The sequence below is a fragment of the Gorilla gorilla genome, chromosome 22 (assembly GCF_029281585.2).
Source record: "Gorilla gorilla gorilla isolate KB3781 chromosome 22, NHGRI_mGorGor1-v2.1_pri, whole genome shotgun sequence".
NCBI lineage: Eukaryota > Metazoa > Chordata > Mammalia > Primates > Hominidae > Gorilla > Gorilla gorilla.
In genome coordinates, this window is record NC_073246.2 from 45,776,486 (window position 1) to 45,802,579 (window position 26,094).

General features: G+C 52.9%; 1 protein-coding gene across 10 annotated transcripts in view; it reads left to right on the top strand.

Moving 5' to 3' along the window:
- Positions 1–26,094, top strand: part of AGPAT3 (1-acylglycerol-3-phosphate O-acyltransferase 3) — a 121,716-nt gene that overhangs the window by 80,163 nt on the left and 15,459 nt on the right. For 6 of the 10 annotated variants that reach the window (XM_031005127.3, XM_019017773.4, XM_063702672.1 and 3 more), the window contains 4 exons: positions 14,381–14,606; positions 22,746–22,915; positions 23,927–24,088; positions 25,473–25,626. In XM_031005127.3, the coding sequence (XP_030860987.1) occupies positions 14,429–14,606; positions 22,746–22,915; positions 23,927–24,088; positions 25,473–25,626 (664 nt within the window). In that variant the 5' untranslated portion in view covers positions 14,381–14,428. Of the gene's footprint in view, positions 1–1,532; positions 1,551–5,104; positions 5,361–14,380; positions 14,607–15,380; positions 15,529–20,633; positions 22,916–23,926; positions 24,089–25,472; positions 25,627–26,094 lie in introns of those variants that run through there. The other 4 variants (XM_019017771.4, XM_019017772.4, XM_055373692.2 and 1 more) reach the window with 4 other exon arrangements.

A 26,094-nucleotide genomic window follows, 5' to 3' on the forward strand; every position in this document is an offset into this window, starting at 1 on the left:
GATAGACGACGGCCGAGGTGCAGGGAACCCTGGTTCTGTGGTTCGAGACAGGTCCGGCCTTTCTGAGCCCTGTCCCCGCAGAGAGCCCCCTTTCCGGGCACCCATGTCTTGGGTCGCCGCTGGCCCTGTGAGGTGACACTCTGCAGCTCTTGCACTGTCCAGGCCAAGGGTGGCTGTTCTGAAACCTACTTGGTTTATTCCATCTTGAATCAATGCATTTTTTCAAGTCCGTGCCTCAGGGTGCCTGTAGAATGACAGATGTGGCATTTGAATCGGTAAATAATGAGTACAACTTTAAGGTCCAGGCACTCTTTGTTTAGAACACTGTGGAATGCCTACATCACCTCACGTTTGCACAGGAGCATGGCTTTGTCAGGACTCGTCCCCAGGCAGCCCTGTGGGCACCTGGTGGGGGCTGGACAGGGGTCACGAGGAGAAGCCAGCAGGAGGGTGGGCCCTCCACCTTGTCCCCGCAGGACTCCCCTCTCTGCCCAGACACACTCAGCCTCCACCAGGACTCAGGGGTTCCAGCCAAGCTCCTCTTACCAACGATGTCCCGTGACTGCCCCAGGGACGGGAGGGCTCAATGCCATTCCCCTGCAGGCCCTGTCTCTCCCCAGCTTCCAGTTGGTTGTCCTGCAGCCTCAGGTCTCTGATGGGATGAAGCAAAGCTGAGAACTTACGGTTTGTCTGGCTTTATTCTTGTGAGAGTGGGAGTGACAAGCTCTCTACATCCCCAGCAGAAACCAGAATTCCACCTCCTACATAACTTTGTAAATTGCAAAATATAATGAAAAGTGCATGAGGCCAGGCACAGTGGCTCACGCCTATAATCCCAGCACTTTGGGAAGCCGAGGTGGGTGAGTCACCTGAGGTCAGGAGTTCGAGATCAGCCTTGCCAACATGGCAAAATCCCTTCTCTACTAAAAATACAAAAATCAGCCAGGCGTGGTAGCCCGCACCTGTAATCCCAGCTGCTTGGGAGGCTGAGGCAGGAGAATCACTTGAATCCAGGAGGCAGAGTTTGCAGTGAGCTGAGGTCATGCCACTGCATTCCAGCCTAGGGGACAGAGCAAGACTCCTTCTTAAAAAAAAAAAAAAAAAAGTGCATGAGACATTGATGACCAGTTTAATGAATAAGTATGCAGCAAATATCCATCTGTTTCTGTAGAGTGAAAGTAGTTATTATAACGCATAGTTCATTGTAAGAAAATTATGTCTAGGTCAACTTAGCTGTGACTGTTTTATGTGTGCATGCATGTATGTGTGTGTGTGTGTACATGGGCGTGTGTGTGTTTTGGAGTGTGGTCACCACAAATCTGCCACCCTTGGAGAATGCTCTTCTGCCCTGGCGCATGGCTGTGCCCTGGCATGGGAAGCGCCCGCTGTGTCCTGCAGGCCCGCAGACTTGTCACAGGTCCATTGTGCAGTCATCAGGCCCTGGGAGCTTTCCACATCCCTCCACCTCCCACCCAACATCACCACTCTCCAGCCAGTGAGACCATCACAGCACCCCAGAGGAGACAAATTCTGGAGCTCAGAGAGCTGGGGTAGGTGACGGGAGGGTGGGGGGCTGGAGGTCCTTGGCCAGCAGCCTTCCCATCCTGGGCCACCAGCACCCTCATCCTCCCCTCGTCCTGCCCAGCTCCACCTCCTCCCTGCCCTCTTCCTGCTAGGGTTTGCAGTTTACACTGGCAGTGATGCAGTGGCAGACAACAACTTGGGGAAATAACTCTAGGACCCTGGTCTTTAGTTCCAATTCCCAGTGAGACAGGACCTGGCAGGGAGCTTCTCGCCCTCTTCAGAAGTGGCCTGGGGGCCCTGGGGCTACTGATCCAGCCCAAAGCTGCAGTCAGGAGAGCGTGCAGCCGTGTGGGTCTCATAAGAGAGGCCGACCAGGGCTGCCCGGGCGGAGCTTCTGTTTGGCCTCTACCTGCTGGAGTGATGCCCCCGGCATCTCCAGCGAGGCCTGGAAACATCGCAGTCTCCTCTTCACTGAGTCCAAAGTCACTTCCATCTCGGGCCCGTCCAGTGTCTGTCGGGGCCTTGATTCTGAGATGAGATTGTTTGCTGAAGTGCTCTATGGACTCTTTCAGGAGTGACGTTGTTCTTTCAGGAACTGTAAATGGAGGTGGCATGTAACCAGTGTGGACTAAGAAGCCATGCTGCTGTTTCTTTTCTTTTCTTTTCTTTTCTTTTTTTGAGACAGAGTTTCAAAAAAAACTGCCTCCCGGGTTCAAGCGATTCTCCTGCCTCAGCCTCCTGAGTGGCTGGGATTATAGGCGCCTGCCACCACACCCGGCTAATTTTTTGTATTTTTAGTAGAGACGGGGTTTCACCGTGTTGGCCAGGATGGTCTCAAGCTCCTGACCTCAAGTGATCTGCCCACCTTGGCCTCCCAAAGTGCTGGGATTACAGGCATGAGCCACCGTGCCCAGCCTATGCTGGCTGTTTCTGACAAATGTATACTGAATACGCGCCATTCGCTTAGAAAACATTGATCAAGCATCTGTATTCTATGCCAGGCCCACGTGAGTAAGAGTCATAGCTGTTGATGATGTAAGCTGTGTTTTTGGCCAAAGGTAACAGAGATAGTGATTTAAACACTGTTACCTCTCGTCTTCCCCGCCTCTTGAAGAGGGCAGCTGCTGGTGTGACCTCAGCTGCTCCCCAGACCCTAAGGGGACCTGGGACCTTCCACCTTCTACCAACAGTGTTGGTCTTCTGTCCTCACGCCTATGGTTTCACGCTCCCACAGTGGCTCCTGCACCTTCAGACACCGCCTCCTCACCGAGGGAGGGAAGAACGACAAAGGGGATGACCAGAGGTATTTGTTTCTTGTCTTAGGAAAGCAAAAGCCTCCCTTAAAGCCCCCGCAGACTTCTCCCTGGCTGGACCCAGGGCACATGCCCATCCCATCCCTGGATCACTTGCTCAAAGAGGGGATGGGATTACCTTTATGGCTTAGATCTGGGGCTGGGCTTCCCTCCCATATCCAAGGGTGAGCGCTGCCATAATAGCAGGAGGTTCTGTTACCAGCAAAGGGGGCAGTGGCAGGTAGGTAACTCACAGTGACTTGCGTGTTGCAAAAGGCAGGGTTCTGTTATCCAGAATTGGAGGAGTGATTTTAGGTATGTCATATAATTATGCCTTTAAATCCATTGGTTGAGAAAATAGGCAATGCTAAAAGATTCTCATGAACCTAGCAGTGGTTTTAATTTTGTATTTTATTTATTTTATCAGTATCGAAATACAATAGAAATACAAATACAATAGAAATGGAATGGATCATGTGAGATGTGTGTTGTTGACTAACGTGTAGTCAGTGCTTCGTGCACATGGGATCCAAGTCCCCAAACAGTGGCTGCAGATCCACACCCTGCTGCAGGTGCTGAGGTGCCCCAGACAGCTGCTCCTAGTCAGTGAAGCATTGACTCTTTAGTCTCAATTGTTGGTCTGCATGTCTACTGATAAGCCAGTACTGTGCTATTTTAATTATTGAGGCTTCCTAGATGTTCTAGTGTATTTTAGGGCTATGTTCTTGTTCTTTTTCATGATTTTCCTGGCTTTTCTTCCCTGTTTAGTTTTCCATATGAACTATAGAATCAGTATGTCTAGTTCTGGGGCTGGGGGGGAGCTTTTGCTATTTTAATTAGGATTCAGTTATGTATTTAGGTTTATGTATCATTTACATGTTACTATCTAACAAACCACCTCAAAATGTATCAATTTAAAACAACCACCATGTCGGGGGGCCCTCAATTCTGTGGGTCAGCAATTTGGGTTGGGCTCAGCAACATGGTTCTTCTGCTGGTTTCCCCTGGGGTCACTGGAGTGGCTGTCGTCAGCTAGAGCTGCCTGGAGAACCTCAGGTGGAATGGTCCATTTCTGGTCCATTTCTGCTCCATGTGGGACCACCTTCTGTCAGACTAGCCCAAGCCACCACCTCTGATGGCCACAAGGGTGTAAGGGAGTGGCAAGGCTCTAAAGACTGTCTTGGAAGTCCTGTGACACCAATCCCACCACATTCTATTGATGGGGTGAGCCCTGAAGTCAACCTGGGTTCAAAAGGGTGGGGAGTAGACTCCATGTTTTGGCAGGAGGAGCTGCACGTTACTAAGGGCATGTGTGTAGGGAAGGGGTGGTTGCAGCCTGGTCACACGGGGTTTTTCCATTTGTTCAGCTCTGCTTTTGTATCTTTCAAGATGTTCTGTGGTTTCCTCATAGAGGCTTTATTTCCTCTGAAGCTTGTGTTTAGGTATTTTCTCTTTCTTATTGCAATCTGCGCTCTCCTTCAAGACACCTCCTGCTTTTGTGTGTTCCTGTGGAGGGGTGGTCTGCTGGGCCCCTCTCCTTGGCTCCTGAACACACAAGGGGATCATATATCCATATCCTCCCAAGCTGTAAGCACTTGCGCTGGGCTGCAAACTTGCATCCTACTTGCCATAGAGGACAGCCCTTCCCCTAAACTTCCAGTTCCCCCCTCTCCCACCTGCCTGAAAGGCACCAGCCAGGCAGTCTTGGAAGCCTCATGTTGAAGGTGGTGGAACCCCCAGAGCCTGGGCCCAGATGACCATGTGGGACAGAGCCGCCGGTGACCTGGAGCCGTTAAGAGAGCAAGAGATAAACTCTGTGATTGTCTTGGTCTCTTCTGACTGATTCGGAGGCCACTGCAGTCTGCATGTGGTACATTATTCCTGTTAGCATCACTATCAACTCTAGTTCCTGTTGTAGTAGATTTGGATTCTCCTGGGTATTGAGGCTACACAATCGTCCGCACAGACTGACAGTTTCACCTCCTCCTGCCAGACTTTTAGTCTCCTGCAAATTCCAAATGCTGATAAGGTTGGGCTGGCAACAATTTCATATTTTTCAGGCTTATGAAAAGATAAGGTGGTCTCTGTAAGTGAATTTACCCAAGAACTGAAGTTTGCCCTTTAAACCTCAAAATAGGATTGTGTTTGTTTCATCTAAAATTTTAGTTGAATGCTTAGTAGTATCTTCGCTGCTTACCAGACTTCTCAGATAATGTGGTAACTATGACGCCGCCCTCTCTCAGCATTCCGACGAGATCAGCGGGGGGCCACAGTCACCGCATTGTGCCCTCATGCGTGACGTCAGAGAGCCTGCAACCGCGCCCCCGCTGCTCAGTGGCCTCCAAGGGGCCTCAAGTCCTGGGCTCGTTTCTGCCCCAGGTAGTGCTGTCAGCAGCATGCCTGCCTTCTGCAAGCCCCTCTTCCCTGTTCCCCAGCCCGCACTTCCAATGAGCTGTGGGCCAGGAAACCAGCCCGTCACACTTGTCCACGCTGCATTTAAAGCGGGAGGAAGGAGGACCCAATGCAGGGCCTGAAAAGTCCACTGTGAGTGAAGTCTTTTTCCTTATGGGACACCTAGCCTGGCTTCTCAGAAAGTGTGTGCAGTTTATTTCCGGGTTCTTGGTGGTGTTCTGAATAGTAAACGTTGCCACCTAAATGAAGACCCTTTGAGATATCGCTGCGTCTCTACTGTTCCTGATGGTGGACTTTCTCCTCCAGCGTCTGCTGGCAGTAACAGTGGAGCTTTCCCCAGCACCCAAGAGCCTGGGGCTCACCGTGGTCCCCTCCTGTGCAGCCAGCACACAAGGCCCTCCCGTGCCACCACCTCGCAGGGGCCAGGTCTGCTCAGCCCACTACACCAGAGCACTTGGGTGCGGGGTGGGTGGGACAGAGAAGAGGAAGGGGGGAAGGAGGGAGCTGACAGCCGTTTCTCAGTTCCCCATTATGGACTTGGATTTGGATCACTGAAATCCATATGGAACTAAGAAGTTATCTTTATCCCACAACTCAAAACTCCTGTCTAGAGCATCAGAAATGATGTGCTTTTGGCATCCTGAAATGTCTTTCTCCTCCGCCAACTGCTGTCTGCTGAGAGCTAGCCTTGCTCTCGGAAGGGCGGCTTGGGCAGGGCAAAGGGAGAATTCCAGGGTTTGGGAGCGTCTGCTGATCCCAGAATAGTTGCCAGTGGTGACATCTTCTTCCTGGACCCCAGGACCCAAGGACAGCAGGTCCCATCCCAGCTCTGCCCAGCTCCTGCCCCTGCACAGAGCAGGACGCCAGCTGGGGTGGGCACTCTGTGGCATTTTGGGAAGATGGTGCTATATTTCAGAGGCTGTGCCATCTTCTCTGGGGGATTTCAGCACTGGTGATAGAGGCATGAAAGGCTCATGGATAGAGGAACTGGTGTTTACCCCTCATAGAAACGAAGTTGCTGTCCTATGTGTGCAGAGAAAACCAGGGACTCCTCTGTTCAGAAGGAAGAAATGGAGGGGCCTGGTGGGCCTGGCAGCGGCGCGGAGGTGGTGGGCTCGGAACTGTAGTTTCCCTTCCATAAAAAGGCGTCGTCGGAAAGGTTGTGGATTTTGGCAAAGAAGGGGGGTCTCTGGGGAGACTGCATGTGGGTGAGATCCTCTGCCTGGCCGGTTTTGGAGGAAGGGACCAAGCGACGGGTTTTTGAGGAAAACCCGTTTTTGAGGTTTTGGAGGTTTTTGAGGTTTTTGGAGGTTTTTGAGATTTTTGAGGTTTTTGAGGTTTTTGAGGTTTTTTGAGGTTTTGGAGGTTTTTGAGGTTTTGGAGGAAGGGACCAGCGACGGGGAGGAGGGTCGCATGCTGCAGTGAAGGACCTGGGGCAGGCAGGGGGTGGGCTGGATGGCAGAACACGGGGATGGGCCCGTACCTCTCCAGAACTACGGACCTGGGATGAGGCGGCCTGTGAGTGCGATTGGGCTGTGTGACTGCACCAGAGGCGGGGCTGCAGCTGCAGGCTTTTGTCGTCCTGTGGTCCTGGAGGCTGCAGGTCCAAGGTCAAGGATTCCTTCTGAGGCTTCTCACCCGGGCTCTGACTGCAGGCGGTCTCCCTTTTTCATAAGGACACCGGTCAGATGGAATCAGCACCCACCCTGATGATATCATTTAACTTAATTACCATGTTAAGGGCCCTGTCTCCAAATAAGGTCACATTTCGAGGACCTGGGCATTACCTTTGTGGAAGGAACTTGGTTCACCCTAACAAAAGGTGGCAGAGTTGGTTGTGGGCGTGTGGGGCTCGGCTCTGATTGGCAAGCAGTGCTCTGGCCCTGCCCAGGCAGAGGCAGCCTCGTGCCTCACCTTTGCTCCCCTGATCTAAGAAGGTGCAGACTCCGGTAGCTTGTGCAGGGGCCAGGACAAAACCCAAGAAGTAGCCATCACGCCCCAGGACCAAGATGCGCTGGCGCCAGGCTTCCGGGCAACCTAAACCTGTTGTTTAATGAAGACGCGCTGGCACCAGGCTTCTGGGCGACCTAAACCTGTTGTTTAATGAAGGGGCTCAGAAGCAACTCAGTGTCCTCGGTGTCTCGGTGGCATCTGAGCAGCCATGAAAAGGTGCCATGGGGACTGGAGAGGCCCACTGTCATACCTCCCAGCCCCAGCCCCAGAAATCAGATGGAGCCGCAGAGGTCCCACCCCTGAGGTCCCACCCTGTGTGGCTCTTCTATCCCAGGCGTTCTCCAAGGTCCCCAGGGTGCTGGGGGCTGCCCAGGCTATCTGCTGCGGTCAGGGTGTCAGTGGTGCCACCATCACCAAGTGAGGGGAGGTTCCACATCGCCGGCCAAGTGGCTTTATGGGCCTCCAGTGGGATGTGGCAGGAAGTACCCAGCGGCTCTGCCATGCATTCTTGACCAGAAATGTTGAACCCGAGTTAATTGTGAGGAAATGGACAAATCCAGGGTGTGGGGCACGCTGCAGAGAGCTGCCTTAGCCGCTTCAACACCATCAGGCCAGAGTAGGCGGGGAGCGTCTCGGGGAAAGGGGACAGAGAGACGTGCCATCCAAATGCATGTGTGTCCTCCACGGGGCCCTGCATCCCCGAAGCTAGGAAGGTCATCTGGGGACAGTTGGTGAAATGGAAACAGGGACGGGATGTTCGGCGGTATTCTGTCGGTATTCATTTCTTGGGTGTGCTCATGGTGTCCTAGTGAGCAGGCTGTCCTGATTCGTAGGAGATGTGGACGGACATGGAGGGAGTGCCGTGACGTAGCCCAGGAGACCTTTTAAGCTTAAAGCCTGTGCATAAGAAATATGCAAGTGAGTTTTAGATGTTCATACATATTTCATTGCAGAATATTAGTTTAGGGTGATCAATAAAAGACTTTCAAGCCTAATGTTAAGCAAAAGAGACTTTTAATATATTCCACAATGATAAAATCCTGTGGAAGAAGGGCAGTGGGAATGCAGATTCCAGGAGCAAATGGAACGAAGCCAGCTGTCCAGAAGAGCTTTTTTTGTGGGGTTTGAAAACAGGTGCCAATGGTGGCTGTCAAATCATGATGGCATTTAGGTTCTACTAGCTACATTGGAGAGAAAGAAAAACACTATGCTTTACAGAGTCAAAATCTACAGTATGCCAGACTCTACACCCCTCGCATATTTAAACTTGGGCTTAAAAATGTGGAAGCTGGCTGGTTGCAGTGGCTCATGCCTGTAATCCCAGCACTCTGGGAGGCTGAAGCCAGAGAATCACTTGAGCCTAGGAGATCAAGGCTGTGTGAGCCATGATGGCATCGCTGCCCTCCAGCCTAGGTGACAGAGTGATATTCTGTCTCTATAAATAAATACATGAAAAATAAAAAATAAAAATGTAGACATCAAGTTTACATTGTCTGGGGATGCATAATTTTCTAAAAATCACTCTAATGGGCTCACGAGCAAATGCTCTAGGGGGCCACTGAGTCCAGGCCCCTCCCAATGCTTTCCTGCTCTGCCAGCCCAAAGGACTTTGAAGCTGGAGGCGGGGACCGGTGTGGCCAAGCAGGGCACCTTCCTCACCATCACCCTTCTGCAGGGAGGGAGGCGGCCTTTGCCTGCTGCCATTGGAGGTTTGTGCAGTCAGGTTTATCAAGGAGGTCCAGGTGGGCTGGGTGTGGGGAGGTGGAACAGGGTACCTGCGAGGTCTGTGAGTGAAACTACACTGCTGGCTGGACAGAGACGTGGCAATGACCCAGGGAAACCGTGTTGAGCGCTCTTGTGGGGGCAGGTGGGTGGGAGAGGCCCCTGAGTTCCGCTAGCTGGAATTAAGCAGGTGAACAGCAGATGTTTCTTGGAATGGAGTCTGGTCCGTAGTAAGTGATGAAGACGTGTTTTGACTCCGTATCTAGGACCTCCAGGAGGTAGAGGTTGATGATCCAGGCAGGTGGCCTTCAGCGAGGGAGCACGTCAAAAGGCTGTGGGCCGTGCAGACAGCTGGGGGACACCGTCCCGGGTGTGACCTTGGGCCACACAGCAGGGTGGTGGACTTGCTGCTAGAATTGGGCTCCAGGGCTGAAGCCAGCCCCTCTGATCTGGCATTGGCCGGCTCCATTCACCCTTTTTGGGGCTTACTGCCGCAGAGACTTCCTGTGAGTAGAGCTGGACCCAAGACGCCAGAGTTCCGGGGGCACTGTGTGCTGTGTGGCACCCGGGCCAGGAGAAACATGTGCCAGAGGGCAGGCGTGGGCTCTCCGGGGAGTCTCTGCGTAGACTTTCTAGCCCAGAGGTTCAGGTGATGGACCAGGGACTGGCCACTTTGTGACACCGAGGACGGTTGATAAAGTGGATTCTCGAGGGGAAGCTGCATCCACACAGAGGCTGGGACGTGAATGTGCATCACGGCTCTGTCTGTGGCCCCCAAAGGCTGGGTGCCAGCTGCCTGTCAGCAGGGAGCGTATCACCGTGGCACATCCATGCCGTGGGGGTCACTCAGCAGCCACGGATGCGCCCTGGGTGCTGTCCCGGGGCTGTCTCAGAAGCACCGCGCTGGACCGGCTGGGCCAGATGCCATGGGATTCTGTGTTTGTGAACCTCTAGAAAAGGTAATTAACCTATAGAGCTGGAAAGCTGATCTGCATTGTCAGGCTGGGTGGGGAAGGACTTGGATGGAAATGTTCCCTGTTGCAGTGTGGTGGGGTCACAGGCGGCTCAGCTTGTCAACACCCATAATGCTATGCACGGACACTCAGCAAGCCCATTTTAATTGTGTGTTATTTATTCCTGGATGAAGTTCTTTTTTTTTTTTTTTTTTTTGAGATGGAGTTTCACTCTTGTCACCCAGGCTGGAGTGCAGTGGTGCGATCTCAGCTCACTGCAGCCTCCTCCTCCGAGGTTCAAGCTATTTTCCTGCCTCAGACTCCCAAGTAGCTGGGATTACAGGCACGTGCCACCACACCCGGCAAATTTTTGTATGTTTAGTAGAGACGGGGTTTCACCATGTTGGCCACGCTGGTCTCCAACTCCTGACCTCGAGTGATCCGCCTGCCTCGGCCTCCCAAAGTGATCAGATTACAGGTGTGAGCCACCGCGCCTGGCTGAGAATCTGATTTTTAAAAATAAACTTCATGACTGGGTGCGGTGGCTCACACCTGTAATCCCAGCGCTTTGGGAGGTCGAGTTGGGCGTATTACGTGAGGTCAGGAGATCGAGGCCAGCCTGGCCAACATGGCGAAACCCCATCTCTACTAAACATACAAAAATTTGCTGGACATGGTGGTGCATACCTGTGGTCCCAGCTACTCGGGAGGCTGAGGCATGAGAATTGCTTGAACCCAGGAAGCTGCAGTGAGCCAAGATAGCACCACAGCACTCTAACCTGGGCAACAGTGAGATAATCTGTCTCAAAAAAAAAAAAAATCAGATTCTTGTACTTTGCGCCCTAGCAACGGAATCAGCAGGTCTGCTGTGGAGCCCGGGCATCTGCTTCTCAGAGCATCACAGCTGATGTGCTGGCCCTCAAGCAGGCTTCTTGGGACCCTGGTTCTTCTGGGCCAGTGTGGAGTGATGTGTGCCCCTGGGTGAGGACCACCTGGTCTCCTGGGGCTCTGCTGTGTGCCAGGTGGGGGCCAGGTGATGGGCTGCAGGGCGGCCCCCACCCTGTACAACTCAGGATCTGGTTGAATATATCGTCTCTAGCTCAAGAAAGGCATTCTGAAACAGCAAGCCTGGTCTGCCCAGCGTGTCTGAGGCTCTGCTCTAAGGGGCCCCTGCCCACCGTGGGGGCTCTGCAGTGTGTCTGGGCGAGCACTGACTTCTGAGCCTCGCTGTCTGGACTGGCACTGGCTCTACTGCTGACTCCCTGTGTGGCCCCGTATGATGCACGAAGCCTCTCTGTGCTTCTGTTTGCTCACCTGTCAACTGGGGCAGTGATGGCATCCCGCTGGGGTCATCTGAGAGTCTGGAATGCGTGAGGTGTTCAACACAGACCGTGGAACAAGTTAAGCCCATAAAAAGTGTTTTTGTTGCCCCCTTGTCTTTCCTGTCCTTTCTATCTAGGGTATTAATTTCCTGTTGCTGCTTTAATGAATCAGCCCAAAGTGTGGTGGCATAAAACAGTACAACTCCTTAACCCCACAGTTTGTGGAGTCAGCAATTCAGGAGCGACTTAGCTGGGTGCTGTGGGGTTGCAGGTGAGCTGAGGCCAGGGCTGGGCTCATCTGAAGGTTTGACCAGGGCCAGAGGGCCTGCCTCCCAGGTGGCCCCCTCAGGGGTATGAGGTCAGCCCCTTCCGTGCAGGAAGGACCTGCCGCTCACACATCCTTGTGATGTGGCCATCCTGGGAGCAGAGCCAGGCAGAAGCTGTCCTTTTTGTGACCTAGCCTTGGCAATCACGTAGCACATTTCTGCAAGGCTGTTCATCCGATGCAATGACCAAGTCCAGGCCATAGTCAGAAAGGGAAGAAGACCCTCCACCTTTCGAGGGGAGGAGCGAAAGCGTTTCAGGCCCATTCCTAAACCATGACCAGAGCTCTTGTCCCCACGGTTTCTGGGAGAGGTGACTTTAAATGCCCCATAGGTTGAGAACGTCCAAGGGTGGTGGGAGTGACACTGGCATCTGTGGCCCCCGAGTGCCATTCAAGGCAGCGCCTGCAAATCCCTGAGAGGCAGAGGGTGGGGGCCTGCATGGAGGGTGCTCTGTGGAGTCGGGACAGGGGGTTTCATGGGCGGGTGGGGTGGGCGCCCATGGAGAGCCTTGCTCTGGGTGCAAGAATGGCCACAGTGGGGGCAGCTGGCGGTGTGGAACAGGGGCCGCCGTGGGAATGTGGAAGGCCAGCTGGCGCCACTCCAGAGCCCGCCCCTTTGCCCCATGGGAGTGCACTCAGTGCCCTTCCAGAGGACCAAGTCAGGGGTTGGCAGCACCGCCAGCCTGACTGCCAGGGTTTCCCCTCCACACGGGGGTCTCGGGTTTCCCCTCCACACGGGGGTCTTGGGTTTCCCCCTCCACACGGGGGTCCCGGGTTTCCCCCTCCACACGGAGTTTCCCCTCCACATGGGGGTCTCGGGTTTCCCCCTCCACACGGAGTTTCCCCTCCACATGGGGGTCTCGGGTTTCCCCTCCACACGGGGGTCTTGGGTTTCCCCCTCCACACGGGGGTCCCGGGTTTCCCCCTCCACACAGAGTTTCCCCTCCACATGGGGGTCTCGGGTTTCCCCCTGCACACGGGGGGTCTCGGGTTTCCCCTCCACACGGGGGTCTCAGGTTTCCCCCTCCACACGGGGGTTGTAGGGCCGCTCAGTAGGAGTGCTGCCAAGAGTGGAGGGGGGCCACCGGCTTCCCTGCTGAAACTGTGCGACGTGCGTAGAAGGAAAGGGGGAGCCGGTGGAGCCCCTGGGGAGTCGCTCCTTTTGTGCAGGAAACCAGAACAGAAATCTTTCAAGCTTCAAATACGCACACGAGTGTGGGAGTGAAAAGCATTGATTCCCACACCGAGGGGTTCGTGAGGCCTCCTGGCTCTGTTTGCAGAGATTGATTGTGCAGTTTGGATCTTTTAAATGAGATACTAAATCAAATAAAAATTATGATGCCTTCACCGCGAGTTAATCACTATCAATATTTGGGTGTATTTCTTCTAGTCTTTTCGTTTTTTCTTTCTGGTTTGCATGGGAGAGTGTGTGTGTGTGAGTGTGGCATGTTTATGTGTATAGTGCGTGTTGTGTGTGTGAGACTGTGGTGCATATGAGTGTGCATGGGGTGGGGGGATGCGTTGCAGTGTGTGGTGTGTGGTACAATTGTGTGTGTGTGGTGTAGAGAGTATGGGGCTGTGTGCGACAGTGCGTGTGGGATGTGGTGTATGTGTTTTGCACTGTGGTGTGTGTGGTTTGTGCTACAGTGTGTGTGGTTTGTGGTATGGTGCCTGCAGTGTGGTATGCATCATATGTGTGAGCATGTGTGTCATTTGTGGTGTGTGGTGTAGCATGTGTGTGGTGTAGGTGTGGTTTGTGGTGTGTGTGGTGCATGTGGCGTGTGTGTGGTTTGTGGTGTGTGTGTGGCATGTGTGTGGTTTGTGATGTGTGTGGCATATGTGTGGTTTGTAGTGTGTGTATGTGGCGTGTATGTGGTTTGTGGTGTGGTGTGGTATATGTAGCATGTGTGTGGTTTGTGGTGTGTGGTGTGTATGTGGCATGTATGTGGTTTGTGGTGTGTGTGTGGCATGTGTGTGGTTTGGAGTGTGTGTAGTGTGTGTGGTTTGTGATGTGTGGTGTGTGTGGCATGTGTGGTTTGCGGTGTGTGTGTGGTGTGTGGTGTGGTGTATGATGTGTGTGTGGGTGGTGGGGTGGTGTGTGTGTGGCATGTGTGTGGTTTGTGGTGTGTGTGGCGTGTATGTGGTTTTGCGGTGTTTGTGGCATGTGTGTGGTTTGTGGTGTGTGTGTGTAGCATGTGTGTGGTTTGCAGTGTGGTGTGTTTGGCATGTGTGTGGTTTGTGGTATGGTATGCGTGGTGTGTGTGGTTTGTGGTGTGTGTGTGGCATGTGTGTGGTTTGCAGTGTGGCATATGTGTGGTTTGCGGTGTGGTGTGTGTGGCATGTGTGTGGTTTGCAGTGTGTGTGTGTGGCATGTGTTTGGTTTGCGGTATGTGTGTGGCATGTGTGTGGTGTGTGTGGTTTGCAGTGTGTGTGGCATGTGTGTGGTGTGTGATGTGTGGCATGTGGGGTTCGTGATGTGTGTGTGTGGTGTGTGTTTGGTTTGCGGTATGTGTGTGGCATGTGTGGGTTTTGTGATGAGCTGTGGTGTGTGGCGTGTGTGTGGTTGGTGTGTGTGGCGTGTGTGTGGTATGTGTGTGGCATGTGTGGTTTGTGGTGTGTGTGTGATGTGTGTGTGGTTTGCAGTGTGGTGTGTGTGTGGTTGTGTGTGTGTGGCGTGTGTGTGGTTTGCAGTGTGGTGTGTGTGGCATGTGTGTGGTTTGTATGTGTGTAGCATGTGTGTGGGGTTTGCAGTGTGCTGTGCAGCATGGGTGTATAAGCGTGAGGCATGTGCGGGGTGTGCAGTGAGCAGTGCCCCGGTGTTCCTGTGAGGGTGTGGGCGTGGCCACCCTGACGCTGTCCCTGTCCCTGTCTTTGCAGGACGGCTGTCCTCAGCGAGGGGCCGTGCACCCGCTCCTGAGCAGCGCCATGGGCCTGCTGGCCTTCCTGAAGACCCAGTTCGTGCTGCACCTGCTGGTCGGCTTTGTCTTCGTGGTGAGTGGTCTGGTCATCAACTTCGTCCAGCTGTGCACGCTGGCGCTCTGGCCGGTCAGCAAGCAGCTCTACCGCCGCCTCAACTGCCGCCTCGCCTACTCACTCTGGAGCCGTGAGTGTCTGCTGGGCCAGTCCCTGCCGCCTGGGGCTCCCGTGGGGGTGGCGCGCGACCATGGACGGGGCAGCCGTGGGCTCTCAGGCAGGAAGTGAGGGCTGTGCAGGAGGTGCCAAGGCCATCTGGCTGGCAGGCTGTAGGAAGGCACCTGGCTACCTCTTTTTCTTAGCTTGAGCTGTGTGACGTGCCAGTCTCACCATTCTGACCCACAGCAATGGCAGCTTCCCACGGTTTACCAGAGCATATGGGAATGTTTAAACAAAAGTAAAGAGAATGTTGAGTTCTGTTTACCCGTTACCAAGCTCCAACAGCTCCCTACGTGGCCCCTCGTGTGTCCTGCCCACACTGCGCCAACACCAGAGCATGCTGACGCGTATTTCAGCATGCATCCCTGAAAGAAAAGGTGTCCTGCCTCCCTGCGTATCAAACACATGTGTAGCTGTGTGTCTGTCCGTATGTGCCTCTGTGCGTATGTGTATTATACATAGAGAAACCGATCTGTACCTGTCATGTGGACAGAGACTCAGAGGCTTGGTAACAACACCCACTGTGGACAGGTAACCGCTCACACCGGGCATCGTGGGGACATGAACAGGCACATCTCTGGAGGGTGGTTTAGCAGTGGCCGTCAACAGTTTAAGTGGTTGCAATTTTCAACTCAGCAATTCCACAGAATAACATGCAACCTACAGAGACATGTGCAAAAGTATGCAACTGGACAGGTGTTCTCATTTTATCACAGGTATTCTCATTGTTGTATTATTTTTATAGTAGCACAAAACTAGAAGCAACCCAAGCACCTGTCACTGGAGACTAATTATGTGGCGCCCATACAGGGACCCTCTGCGGCCATCATGGAGAGCCTTCATCTTGCCCGTACAGTTTTAAGCGAAAAAGGAAGTATACAACAAAGTCCATAGTATGCTATGATTCATTTTGTGTCTTAAGAAAGGATGCTGTGTGTGTGGTGTGTACATGTGTGGAAAAATCCCAGAAGGGGCTGGGCATGGTGGCTCATGCCTGTAATCCCAGCGCTTTGAGAGGCTGAGGCGGGTGGATCACCTGAGGTCAGGAGTTCAAGGCCAGCCTGAGCAACATGGTGAAACCCTGTCTCTACTAAAAATACAAAAAATTAGCTGAGCATGGTGGTGCACACCTGTAATCCCAGCTACTCGGGAGGCTGAGGCAGGAGAACTGCTTGAACCTGGGAGGTGGAGGTTGCAGTGAGCTGAGATCACACCACTGCACCACTCCAGCCTGGGCAACAGAGCAAGACTCTGTCTAAAAAAAAAAAAAGAAAACAAAAATCTCAGAAGGATGCCCGAGAAAACTGCGTGATGCTGATATCCAGGGAGTGGGGAAAGGAGGGGATTCTTATGTTTTATTTCACACTCTCATGCTGTTTCCATGTTTTTGCATGAGTGCATAGACACTTCGTCTCATATGGGAAATGGTGAGCGCATAGACACTTTGTCTCATATGGGAAATGGTGAACGCACATACGCTTTGTCTCATGTGGGAAAGGGTGAGCGCGTAGACACTTTGTCTCGTGGGAAACGGTGAGCGCATATACACTTTGTCTCATATGGGAAACGGTGAGCGCATAGACACTTTGTCTCATATGGGAAACGGTGAGCGCATAGACACTTTGTCTCATGTGGGAAATGGTGAACCCACATACACTTTGTCTCATATGGGAAACGGTGAGCACGTAGACACTTTGTCTCACATGGGAAATGGTGAGCGCATAGACACTTTGTCTCATATGGGAAACAGTGAGCGCGTAGACACTTTGTCTCACATGGGAAAGAAATGGTGAGCGCGTAGACACTTTGTCTCACATGGGAAACGGTGAGCACATAGACACTTTGTCTCATGTGGAAAACAGTGAGTGCGTAGACACTTTGTCTCGTGGGAAATGGTGAACCCACATACACTTTGTCTCATATGGGAAACGGTGAGCGCGTATACACTTTGTCCCATGTGGGAAATGGTGAGCGCATAGACACTTTTGTCTCATATGGGAAATGGCTGGCCTGTAACCTTGTCTCCACGATCTCCTTCCAGTTCAGGAGCAGGTAGCACTGCTGAAAAGGCTGTTTATGTCAGCTAACTTTCCATGCCTGCGACACCCCACTGTCTGCAGAGAGACTAGTAACCCAGCCCTTAGACTAGCTTGTCTTAAATGTGTTATAGCTTCAGTTCCTGGTTTGTTTTTTCTCTTTTTTTTTTTTTTTTTTTTTTTTGAGACTGAGTCTCGCTCTGTTGCCCAGGCTGGAGTGCAGTGGTGCGATCTCAGCTCACTGCAAGCTCCGCCTCCCGGGTTCACGCCATTCTCCAGCCTCAGCCTCCGGAGTAGCTGGGACTACAGGCACCCGCCACCACACCTGGCTAATTTTTTTTGTATTTTTAGTAGAGACGGGGTTTCACCGTGTTAGCCAGGATGGTCTTGATCTCCTGACCTTGTGATCTGCCCACCTCGGCCTCCCAAAGTGCTGGGATTACAGGCGTGAGCCACCGCGCCTGGCCAGTTTGTTTCCTTTTTTAAATGAAAGGCTGCTTTTTTTTGTGGGAAGGGAGAATTGGAAATCCTATAATATAAAATATACAAATGAGTTATTCATGAGTATAACTGGATAAGATGAATACATACAAAAAGGGCAAATATTAACTGATGAAAACTAAATTACAGACTCCTACTTTCTAGCAGTATTCTGAAGCTAAAATACTACAAAACAGCTAAATCCTGCCTGAAACTGGCTTTTTAATGCATTTCTGGGCTCACAGTAAGGAAACAAAAACCTCTCAGCTCCACCCTTCCACCAAATCCCTTTAGCAAAAACCGGGGTGTGCAGAAATGGAGTGTCAGCACTGCCTTTCAGGAGCCTAACCCTTGGGCAGCTGTAGCAGAGGGCGCTGAAGCTAAACCAGGACTCTTGAGCGAGGGCGTGAGACAAGCTAGGGTTAGCAGTGACCCTTGGGTTTCAGCAGAGGCAAACGAAAGTACACTCTGGATAAAGTCTCATTCAGGCCTGAAGAATCCCACAGATTAAGGAAAATTAAATATGAATTCATAATCAAGAATGACAACGTAAACAGCAGATGTGGACCAAAGATGACCCACTGTGCCCCGACTTGAAAGAGAGAACCAAGTAGAACTGCTCTCAGTGAGAACTGTAGATATTTTAAAGCAAAAACTTACAGACGGGTTTTGTATCAGATTAGATACAGTTAATGAGAATGGGTACAGAACCAAGTAGAACTGCTCTCAGTGAAAACTGTAGATATTTTAAAGCAAAACCGTATGGATGGATTTTGTATCAGATTAGACACAGTTAATGAGAGAATGGGTACACCAGACATCAATGTGAAGAAATCATCCAGTGACAGCAAAGGAGGTGAAAAATGTGAAATAGGAGTGAAAAGATGTAAGGACAGAATGAGAACCTTCATAAAATAGTGCTTTGGCCCCCATCCCCAAAGGAGAGAACAGGAGAAGCCTCCTGGGAAGAGAGGATGCCTGAGGACCTCCTGAACTGACGAAGGCATGATTTTTTCAGATACAGGAAGCACATGTACACCAAGCAGGGCAAATGCAGAGAAATCCACACCTAGGCAGGCCCTGGGGCATCACAGACCATCAGAGACAAGGAGGAGCCGGGCGCGGTGGCTCACGCCTCTAATCCGAGCACTCCAGGAAGCTGAGGCGGGAGGATCCCCTGAGGTCAGGAGTTTGAGACCAGCCTGGCCAACATGGTGAAACCCCATCTCTACTAAAAATACAAAAATTAGCTGGGCCTGGTGGCACATGTCTAATCCCAGCTACTGGGGTGGCTGAGGCAGGGGAATCGCTTGAACCAGGTCGGTGGAGGTCGCAGTGAGCCGAGACTGCATCACTGCACTCCAGCCTGGGTGACAGAGTGAGACTCTGTTTCAAAAAAAAAGATAAGGAAGTCTTCGAATCCCCGGAGAGGAAAGCTGGAGAACCACGGTGGATGGTCAGCACTGAGGCCGACAGCAGATTTCTTATGGCAGGCAGCAGTGGCGGGAGAAGGTGGGAGATCCTCAACGTGCTGGAAGATCACCAACCTAGCACACTGTGTTGTTCAAGAGTACAAATGAAATAAAAAGGTTTTGGTAAACAAAAAAATGAGAGCTTTTACTGCCCATAGATCTTCACTTCAATATTTTTTAAGGATGTGTTTCAGTAAGAACAAAAATTATAAAAGTAGGGTCTAATTTTCAAGAAAGGATGGTAGCCAAAGAAATTAGGAGATGGATGAATCTAAACCGTATGTAAAATAAAAACAGTGCTCAGCCGGGCGCAGTGGGTCACGCCTGTAATCCCAGCACTTTGGGAGGCCGAGGTGGGCGGATCACCTGAGGTCAGGAGTTCAAGACCAGCCTGGTCAACATGGTGAAACCCCATCTCTACTAAAAATACAAAAATTAGCCTGGCATGGTGGTGGGCACCTGTGATCCCAGCTACTCAGGAGGCAGAGGCAGGAGAATCGCTTGACCCTGGGAGGTGGAGGTTGCAGTGAGCTGAGACTGCACCAGGCTCAGCTAATTTTTTGTTTTGTATTTTTATTAGAGATGGGGTTTCACCATGTTGCCCAGACTGGTCTCAAACTCCTGACCTCAGGTGATCCGCCCACCTCGGCCTCCCAAAGTGCTGGGATTACAGGCATGAGCGCCCAGCCCAGGTTCAGATTTTAATGGTAACTTTGTTAAGTACAGGGTAGGAAAAAAGAGAGATCAAACATAACTCCAAAGTATTAGAAAAAGATAAAGAAAAAAAGGTAAATCTCTTTTTTTAATGCAAGAAAGTAGAAAGAAAAGCATTAAAATAAGAAATATTGAGGCATACATTAAGATCAATATAAAATTCCCAGATACTTGGGATGACCACAAATACACAAGAAAAGCACCTCAGTAAGAACAGAAATAATCGGCCTCTCCATCTGCTGGGCTCGCGTGGGTATGTGAATTCCGTCTGTGACTTGTTGGATTTGGGATGTTCTCCACTTAGATTTATTTCCATGAATATGTTTGTGGGAGCCTTTCTGCAGTCAGAGGTATGTGGAAGCCTTTGCCAGTTCAGGGGCGCATGGTGAGAGCAGACCTCACGGTGGGTTTGTTTATGTTTGTTTGTTTTTGAGACAGCGTCTTGCTCTGTCGCCCAGGCTGGAGTGCAGTGGTGTGATCTTGGCTCACTGCAATCTCTGCCTCCTGGGCTCAAGCAGTCCTCCCACCTCAGCCTCCTTGAGTAGCTGAGACCACAGGTGTGCACCATCATGCCCAGCTAATTTTTGTATTTTTTGTAGAGACAGGGTTTTGCCATGTTGCCCAGACTGGTCTCCAACTCCTAGGCTCATGTGATCCTCCTGCCTCAGCCTGCTGGGCTGCTGGGATTACAGGCTGAGCCACCGCACCAGCCACAGTGTTTTCTAATGACCCTGAACCACAGTTTTATTTTCAATTCTTCATCCCTGTTCTCATTCCTTAATGCAGGGTGCCTTCTTGCTGCCCATTTTGAACTCACTGCCAGTGTGTCTCTGCTGTCGTCTGACATGCAGAGCTATAGGTGCTGCGGCGAAGGGTGCAGGTTTGGAGCCGTTTAAACAGCCTGGCCCAGCCTCCTCACTCCCTGCTGACCTTGGTCAAGGCTTCAGTCTCTAAACCTCAGCTTTCTCGTCTGCAGAGCACAGACAAAACCACCTGCCTTTGAGCTGTCTTATAAAGCCTAAATCAATGCGCACAGCAGGTACACAGCAATGCTTGATAAATTGTTACTATTATTGGGTGAATTTTAGGTTTTGTTTTTTTGTTTTTTGTTTTTTTGAGACAGAGTCTCTCTGTTGTCCTGGCTGGAGCGCAGTGGTGCGATCTTGGCTCACTGCAACCTCCATCTTCTGAGGTTCAAGTGATTCTCGTGCCCCAGCCTCCCAGGTAGCTGGGATTACAGGTGCCTGCCACCACATCCAGCTAATTTTTTTATTTTTAAGTAGAGATGGGCTTTTGCCATGCTTCCCCAGCTGGTCTTGGATCCTCCTGTCTCGGCCTCCCAAAGTGCTGGGATTACAGGCTTGAGCCACCGCACCCGTCCAGAATTTTAGATTTTTTTAAATCCGTGGTTGAAAAATAGGCTATGGCTGGCTTACTCATTGTGCTTTAGGGAAGCATGTATTTGAGTGAAGGAAATGATAAAAGGAATTTCATGTCGGGCCCAGGCGCCGCCCACCCTGCAAGACAGTTTACAGATGCCTGCCCTGACAGCTGTCTGCAGTTAGCCAGCGTCAGCCGAGGGGTCCTGAGATCCGCTGAAGGCCGCCTTTGCATGCCGACGGCAAGGGAAAAGTGCCATATGTCCCTGGGCTTGCCACAGGTGACCTTTGGATGGGACCATTCTCCAGACAGCGCAGCTCGTCTTTCCAGAACGCTCATGGGGAGTGTGCCTGTGTCTGGCTGGCTGTGTGGGCTCCCATTCAGTTCATTCCTCTTCTCCAGCCTTTAGGCATGACCCTAAAGGCAGAGGTCTCAAGCACTTGCCAGGGGTGAGCCAGCGGCGGGGGCGCCCCTGCCAGGCCTGCTGTGGGGCTTGGTCAGCGAGTCTTCTCCCCACACGCAGGGTTTCCTCCCATCCACTGCCTCTGCCCACAGGTGACCTTTCTCTTTTAAAGGAATTGGGGTCCCTTGGTACCCCCACAAACCCTGAGTTCCCTCTCTCCTTTCTGCGTCCTTTCTGCTCGCCTGCATGTGCCTGCAGCATCATGACCGCTGGGAAGACACTTCCCCGCACCTGCACGCTGTCTGCAGGCGTCTCTGGCCATCCTGGGCTGAGCTGCGTGATCTCGGGTAGCGGCCCCTCGTTCACCCGTACAGGATGTCTTTGGAATCGGTCTCTAGTGTCCTTTATAAATAACTGGTATAAAAGAACCCCGGGCAATGGCCTTGCAGAAAGCCCACACTTCAGAGCTGGGCTGGTGTCCAGGGCGAGAAGCCTGAGGCCGTCCTGAGCTGGAAGCCGCGTCCTGGTTCTGTGGGGCCATCCTTCCCGGACAACTGGCTGGGGGGCACAAGACTCTGGTGGCCGACAAGAGGCCCACCTGCTTGGCCTCCCTCTTGTCCTTCCCTACACGGCCCTCTGAACAGGACTCACTCCCTCTGAGGCCCGCGTGTGACAAAGATGCGCTGTTCTCACCACGGAACTCTTCAGCCCTGCAGTTCTCCCGAAGGTGAATGAGGGCATCCCAGAGTCCCCATCAGGAGACAGACGATGCCGCATTCCCAGCATCCCCAGAGCCCCCCCAGGCGCACAGGTCTCCTGCAGGCAAACAGATCTCCCGGCACGAGCCCCTCCACACTTCTGGGAAGAGTGTCTTCAGCTCACCAGGCCGGAGCCAGGGGAAGAGACCGAGGGAGGAGGCTCCAAGACTCCCTGGGTTGGGGGGACAAGCACTCAAAGCCAGGACTGGCACCCCTCACATGCCAGCACCCACGGGGTCAGGTGCGCCCTGCTGTCTCTGGGGGTCCCGCAGGCCTCTGGCCACCTGCCCAGCAGCAAGCCCCGTAGAGCACCCCCAGCCGGCCTTCCTTGGGGCGGGCTAGGCCTCACATGGCTTTTTTTAAAATATGGAAAACCAGTGTAACCCCAAAGCAAGTTTCAGGAGAAAATATAATTCCTATTACTCTGTTGTCTATAATTCCATTCTGCTCTTAACTCTTCATTTTTTCCCACTGTCTGTTCTGCAGACATACAATGGTTGTTTTCTGCTTCCTAACCATCTAGTGACATTTTTCATCTTCTGCACCTCTCACGGGGCGTGGCTGCGCGGTACTCGGCCACACCAAGGTGCACGTGAGAAGCGTAATTGGGCGTAAAGATCAGCGTCTCCATGCAGAGTGGCGGTTCTCTCCCTTTCTGCTGCTACCTTCCATCTGTCTCCTCCCAACTGTTGCTTAGAGAAGGTCATTGTAATTTCATAAAACGTACTCAATGTAAGTCATCAAAACTCATGTTTAGCAGAGACTTCCTCTCTGGACGAAAATACTGTAGGTGTCTCCTGTGGGCGCTCCCTGACCATGCCAGGAGGAGGGGTCCCACCAGTGCCAACGCCCTCCCCCTGTCCGCAGAACTGGTCATGCTGCTGGAGTGGTGGTCCTGCACGGAGTGTACGCTGTTCACGGACCAGGCCACGGTAGAGCGCTTTGGGAAGGAGCACGCAGTCATCATCCTCAACCACAACTTCGAGATCGACTTCCTCTGTGGGTGGACCATGTGTGAGCGCTTCGGAGTGCTGGGGGTGAGCGGGGACCTGGGGAGGGCTAAGGCTGAGCAGGAGGGTCCCGGGGAGGGCCGGGGGTGAGCGGGGACCCAGGGAGGGCCAGGGGTGAGCAGGGGGTCCCTGCAGGGCTGGGGGTGGGGTGGTCCCAGGGAGGACTGGGAGTGAGCTGGGCGGGGTCCCAGGAGGGCTGGGGATGAGCAGGGTGGGGTGGTCCTGGGGAGGGCTGGGGGTGAGTGGGGGTCCCAGGGAGAGGCTAGGGTGAGCACCTTCCAGGGGAGGTGCTGGGAGTGAGCGGCAAGGGTCCTGGGGAGGATCTGGAGGAGTAGGCGGGTGCTGGGGTGAGCAAGAGGGCCCTGGGTGGGGGAGGTACTGGGTGGAGCAGCGGGGGTCCCAGCAGAGGAGCTGGGGGAGCCTTGGGTTTCCCAGGGAAAGGGCTAGGGGAGCAGGGGACTCCCTGAGGAGGTGCCGGGGAGGCCCCTGGGGTCCGAGTCCCTGGGTGTTCCTCCTGGGGCGTTTCTTTGAGCTCGGCAGTGGTGCCTGGCTGGTTGAGGGGCCCTGGCCCGCAGGGCCTCAGCTGTCCCCGAGCTGTGCCCTCCTTTCTCATCATGGCCTTTGCCTTTGAGATGACCCCACCTGCGTCCCTGCAGAACCACTTCCGTTAGCTAAGCTGCCTCGGATGAAACCTAAACTACTCCCCGATGCTGGCAGAAGAATTTCATTGCAGTCAAAGTCCCTGTGTGAGGCAGCACCCCCAGGCCACCCCCGGGAAGCCTGGCAGCCTCTGCATCCGGCTCACCCACCTTCCCTGAGGGCCCTCCCAGCCAAGCCTGAGCCTGAGTTTCCTCATTTCTGGGGCGACCCACTCACCCTCAGAAGCCAGGTCCTGCTTCACAGCAGACCCCCTGAGCCACAAAGCCGTGACTCCTAGAGCGACACCACACAGGAGCTGGGTGCAGCGGGAGCCTGGCCAAGCCCCTGGCCTCTGTCTGATGCTGAAGTGCCAGGTGCCCCTCCTTCTCCTCCCTCCAGAGCTCCAAGGTCCTCGCTAAGAAGGAGCTGCTCTACGTGCCCCTCATCGGCTGGACGTGGTACTTTCTGGAGATTGTGTTCTGCAAGCGGAAGTGGGAGGAGGACCGGGACACCGTGGTCGAAGGGCTGAGGCGCCTGTCCGACTACCCCGAGTACATGTGGGTGAGTGCGCGGAGCAGCCTGATACCCTGCATGCCGGGAGGAGGCCACGCCAACTCCTGATGCACCGCTGCCCACATCCCAGGCTGGGAAACCCCATGAGAGCCTCTGCACACAGGGTGCTGTTTCCATGGGGCCATGGCTCCCCCATCTGAGCTGCAGGCGTGGAGGCTTCTCTTGGGCCACCTGCCTGCTACTCACCGCAATCCCAGCTCTGACCAGGCCATCCTAAGGGGATCTGGCCGGGGGAGGGGGCAGAGCAGGGTGCCCCCAGTGAGCCCTGGCTCTGCGTGCCCTGCTCAGTGTGCGTCCCCATTCCTTTTTCTGTCCCTTCTTCCTGGTCTGTCTTGGAAAATGGGCTGCCTGTGCTGTTAGCATTTCTGTTTTTTTGTTTTTGTTTTGTTTTTTTGTTCGTTTTGTTGTGTGTGTGTGTGTGTGTGTGTGTGTGTTTGAAACGGAGTCTCGCTCTGTCGCCCAGGCTGGAATGCAGTGGTGCGATCTTGGGTCACTGCAACCACCACCTCCCAGATTTAAGTGATTCTCCTGCTTCAGGCTCCCAAGTAGCTGACATTACAGGTGCGTGCCACCACACCTGGCTAATTTTTTGTATTTTTAGTAGAGATGGGGTTTCACCATGTTGGCCAGGCTGGTCTCAAACTCCTGACCTCAGGTGATCAGCACCTTCACCTCCCAAAGTGCTGGGATTATAGGCATGAGCCAGCTTGCCAGCCTGCTGTTAGCATTTCTTTTTTTTTTGTTTTGAGACAGAGCCTTAGTCTGTCACCCAGGCTAGAGTGCAGTGGCATGATCTCAGCTCACTGCAACCTCTGCCTCCCAGGTTCCAGCAGTTCTCCTCTCTCAGCCTCCAAGTTGCTGGGATTACAGGCACACACCACCACGACTGGCTAATTTTTGTATTTTCAGTAGAGACGGGGTTTCACCATGTTGGCCAGGCTGGTCTTGAACTCCTGACCTCATGATCCACCCGCCTCGGCCTCCTAAAGTGCTGGGATTATAGGGGTGAGCCACCACGCCTGGCCTGCTGTTAACATTTCTAACTCATGCCGTGGCAAGTGGATGAAACCCTCTCTGTTTTCACAGTGCTCAGAGGCTGCTGCCCCAACACACCTTCATGTTTCACTTCTTTCTGGAAAGTTCTTTCTGGAGAGCTCTCCTGTGTGAATGAACATGTGTGACTGGAGTGCAGACTGTGGCCCTAGAATAAAAGAACCTTTCAGTCATAACCCATGCTGCTCGCTAAAGCGGTTCCAAGATTTCCACAAATTCAGCCACAACCTTTGCTGCCTGTCAGAGAGGCAGGCCTGGCCTGGACATGCACCCACCCCAGCTGCTGTGTGGAGTGACCCTGTCTCCGTGTTGATCCTAGTTTCTCCTGTACTGCGAGGGGACGCGCTTCACGGAGACCAAGCACCGCGTCAGCATGGAGGTGGCGGCTGCTAAGGGGCTTCCTGTCCTCAAGTACCACCTGCTGCCGCGGACCAAGGGCTTCACCACCGCGGTCAAGTGCCTCCGGGGGACAGGTAGGCCCCAGACTGCCCGAGCCGGGGCCACCGCTATGCTCACGGAAAATAGTGATTTCTTAAAAAAAAAAGAGTGCATTCCATGTGAAACACAGAAGAACAGAAGTGCAAAAGGAATCAAGTGAGGGGGTCGGCGCCGCAAGGTTCCCGCGTCAGGTTTTGAGGTGATAAAATGCCAATTCATGAGAAACAATTAAAATAATAAAAAATACATAATGCAAAACCTTATGAAGGGAAAATAATCATTATTACATCTTATTAATCCAAAAGGAGTCGAAATAAAGGGACAAAGAACAGAAAACAGCCAGACAGCAGGGTCACACTCACAGCGTCAGTACCCACGGGAAACGTCAGCCACTAAATGCCCTCGCCAACAGAGAGCGGGGAAAAAAGAGGGGGAAAGAAAACTTGGAGAAGAGGTCCTGGTGTGTTCTCCCCAGGACGGGGCCAGACCCCTCACGCGTTCTC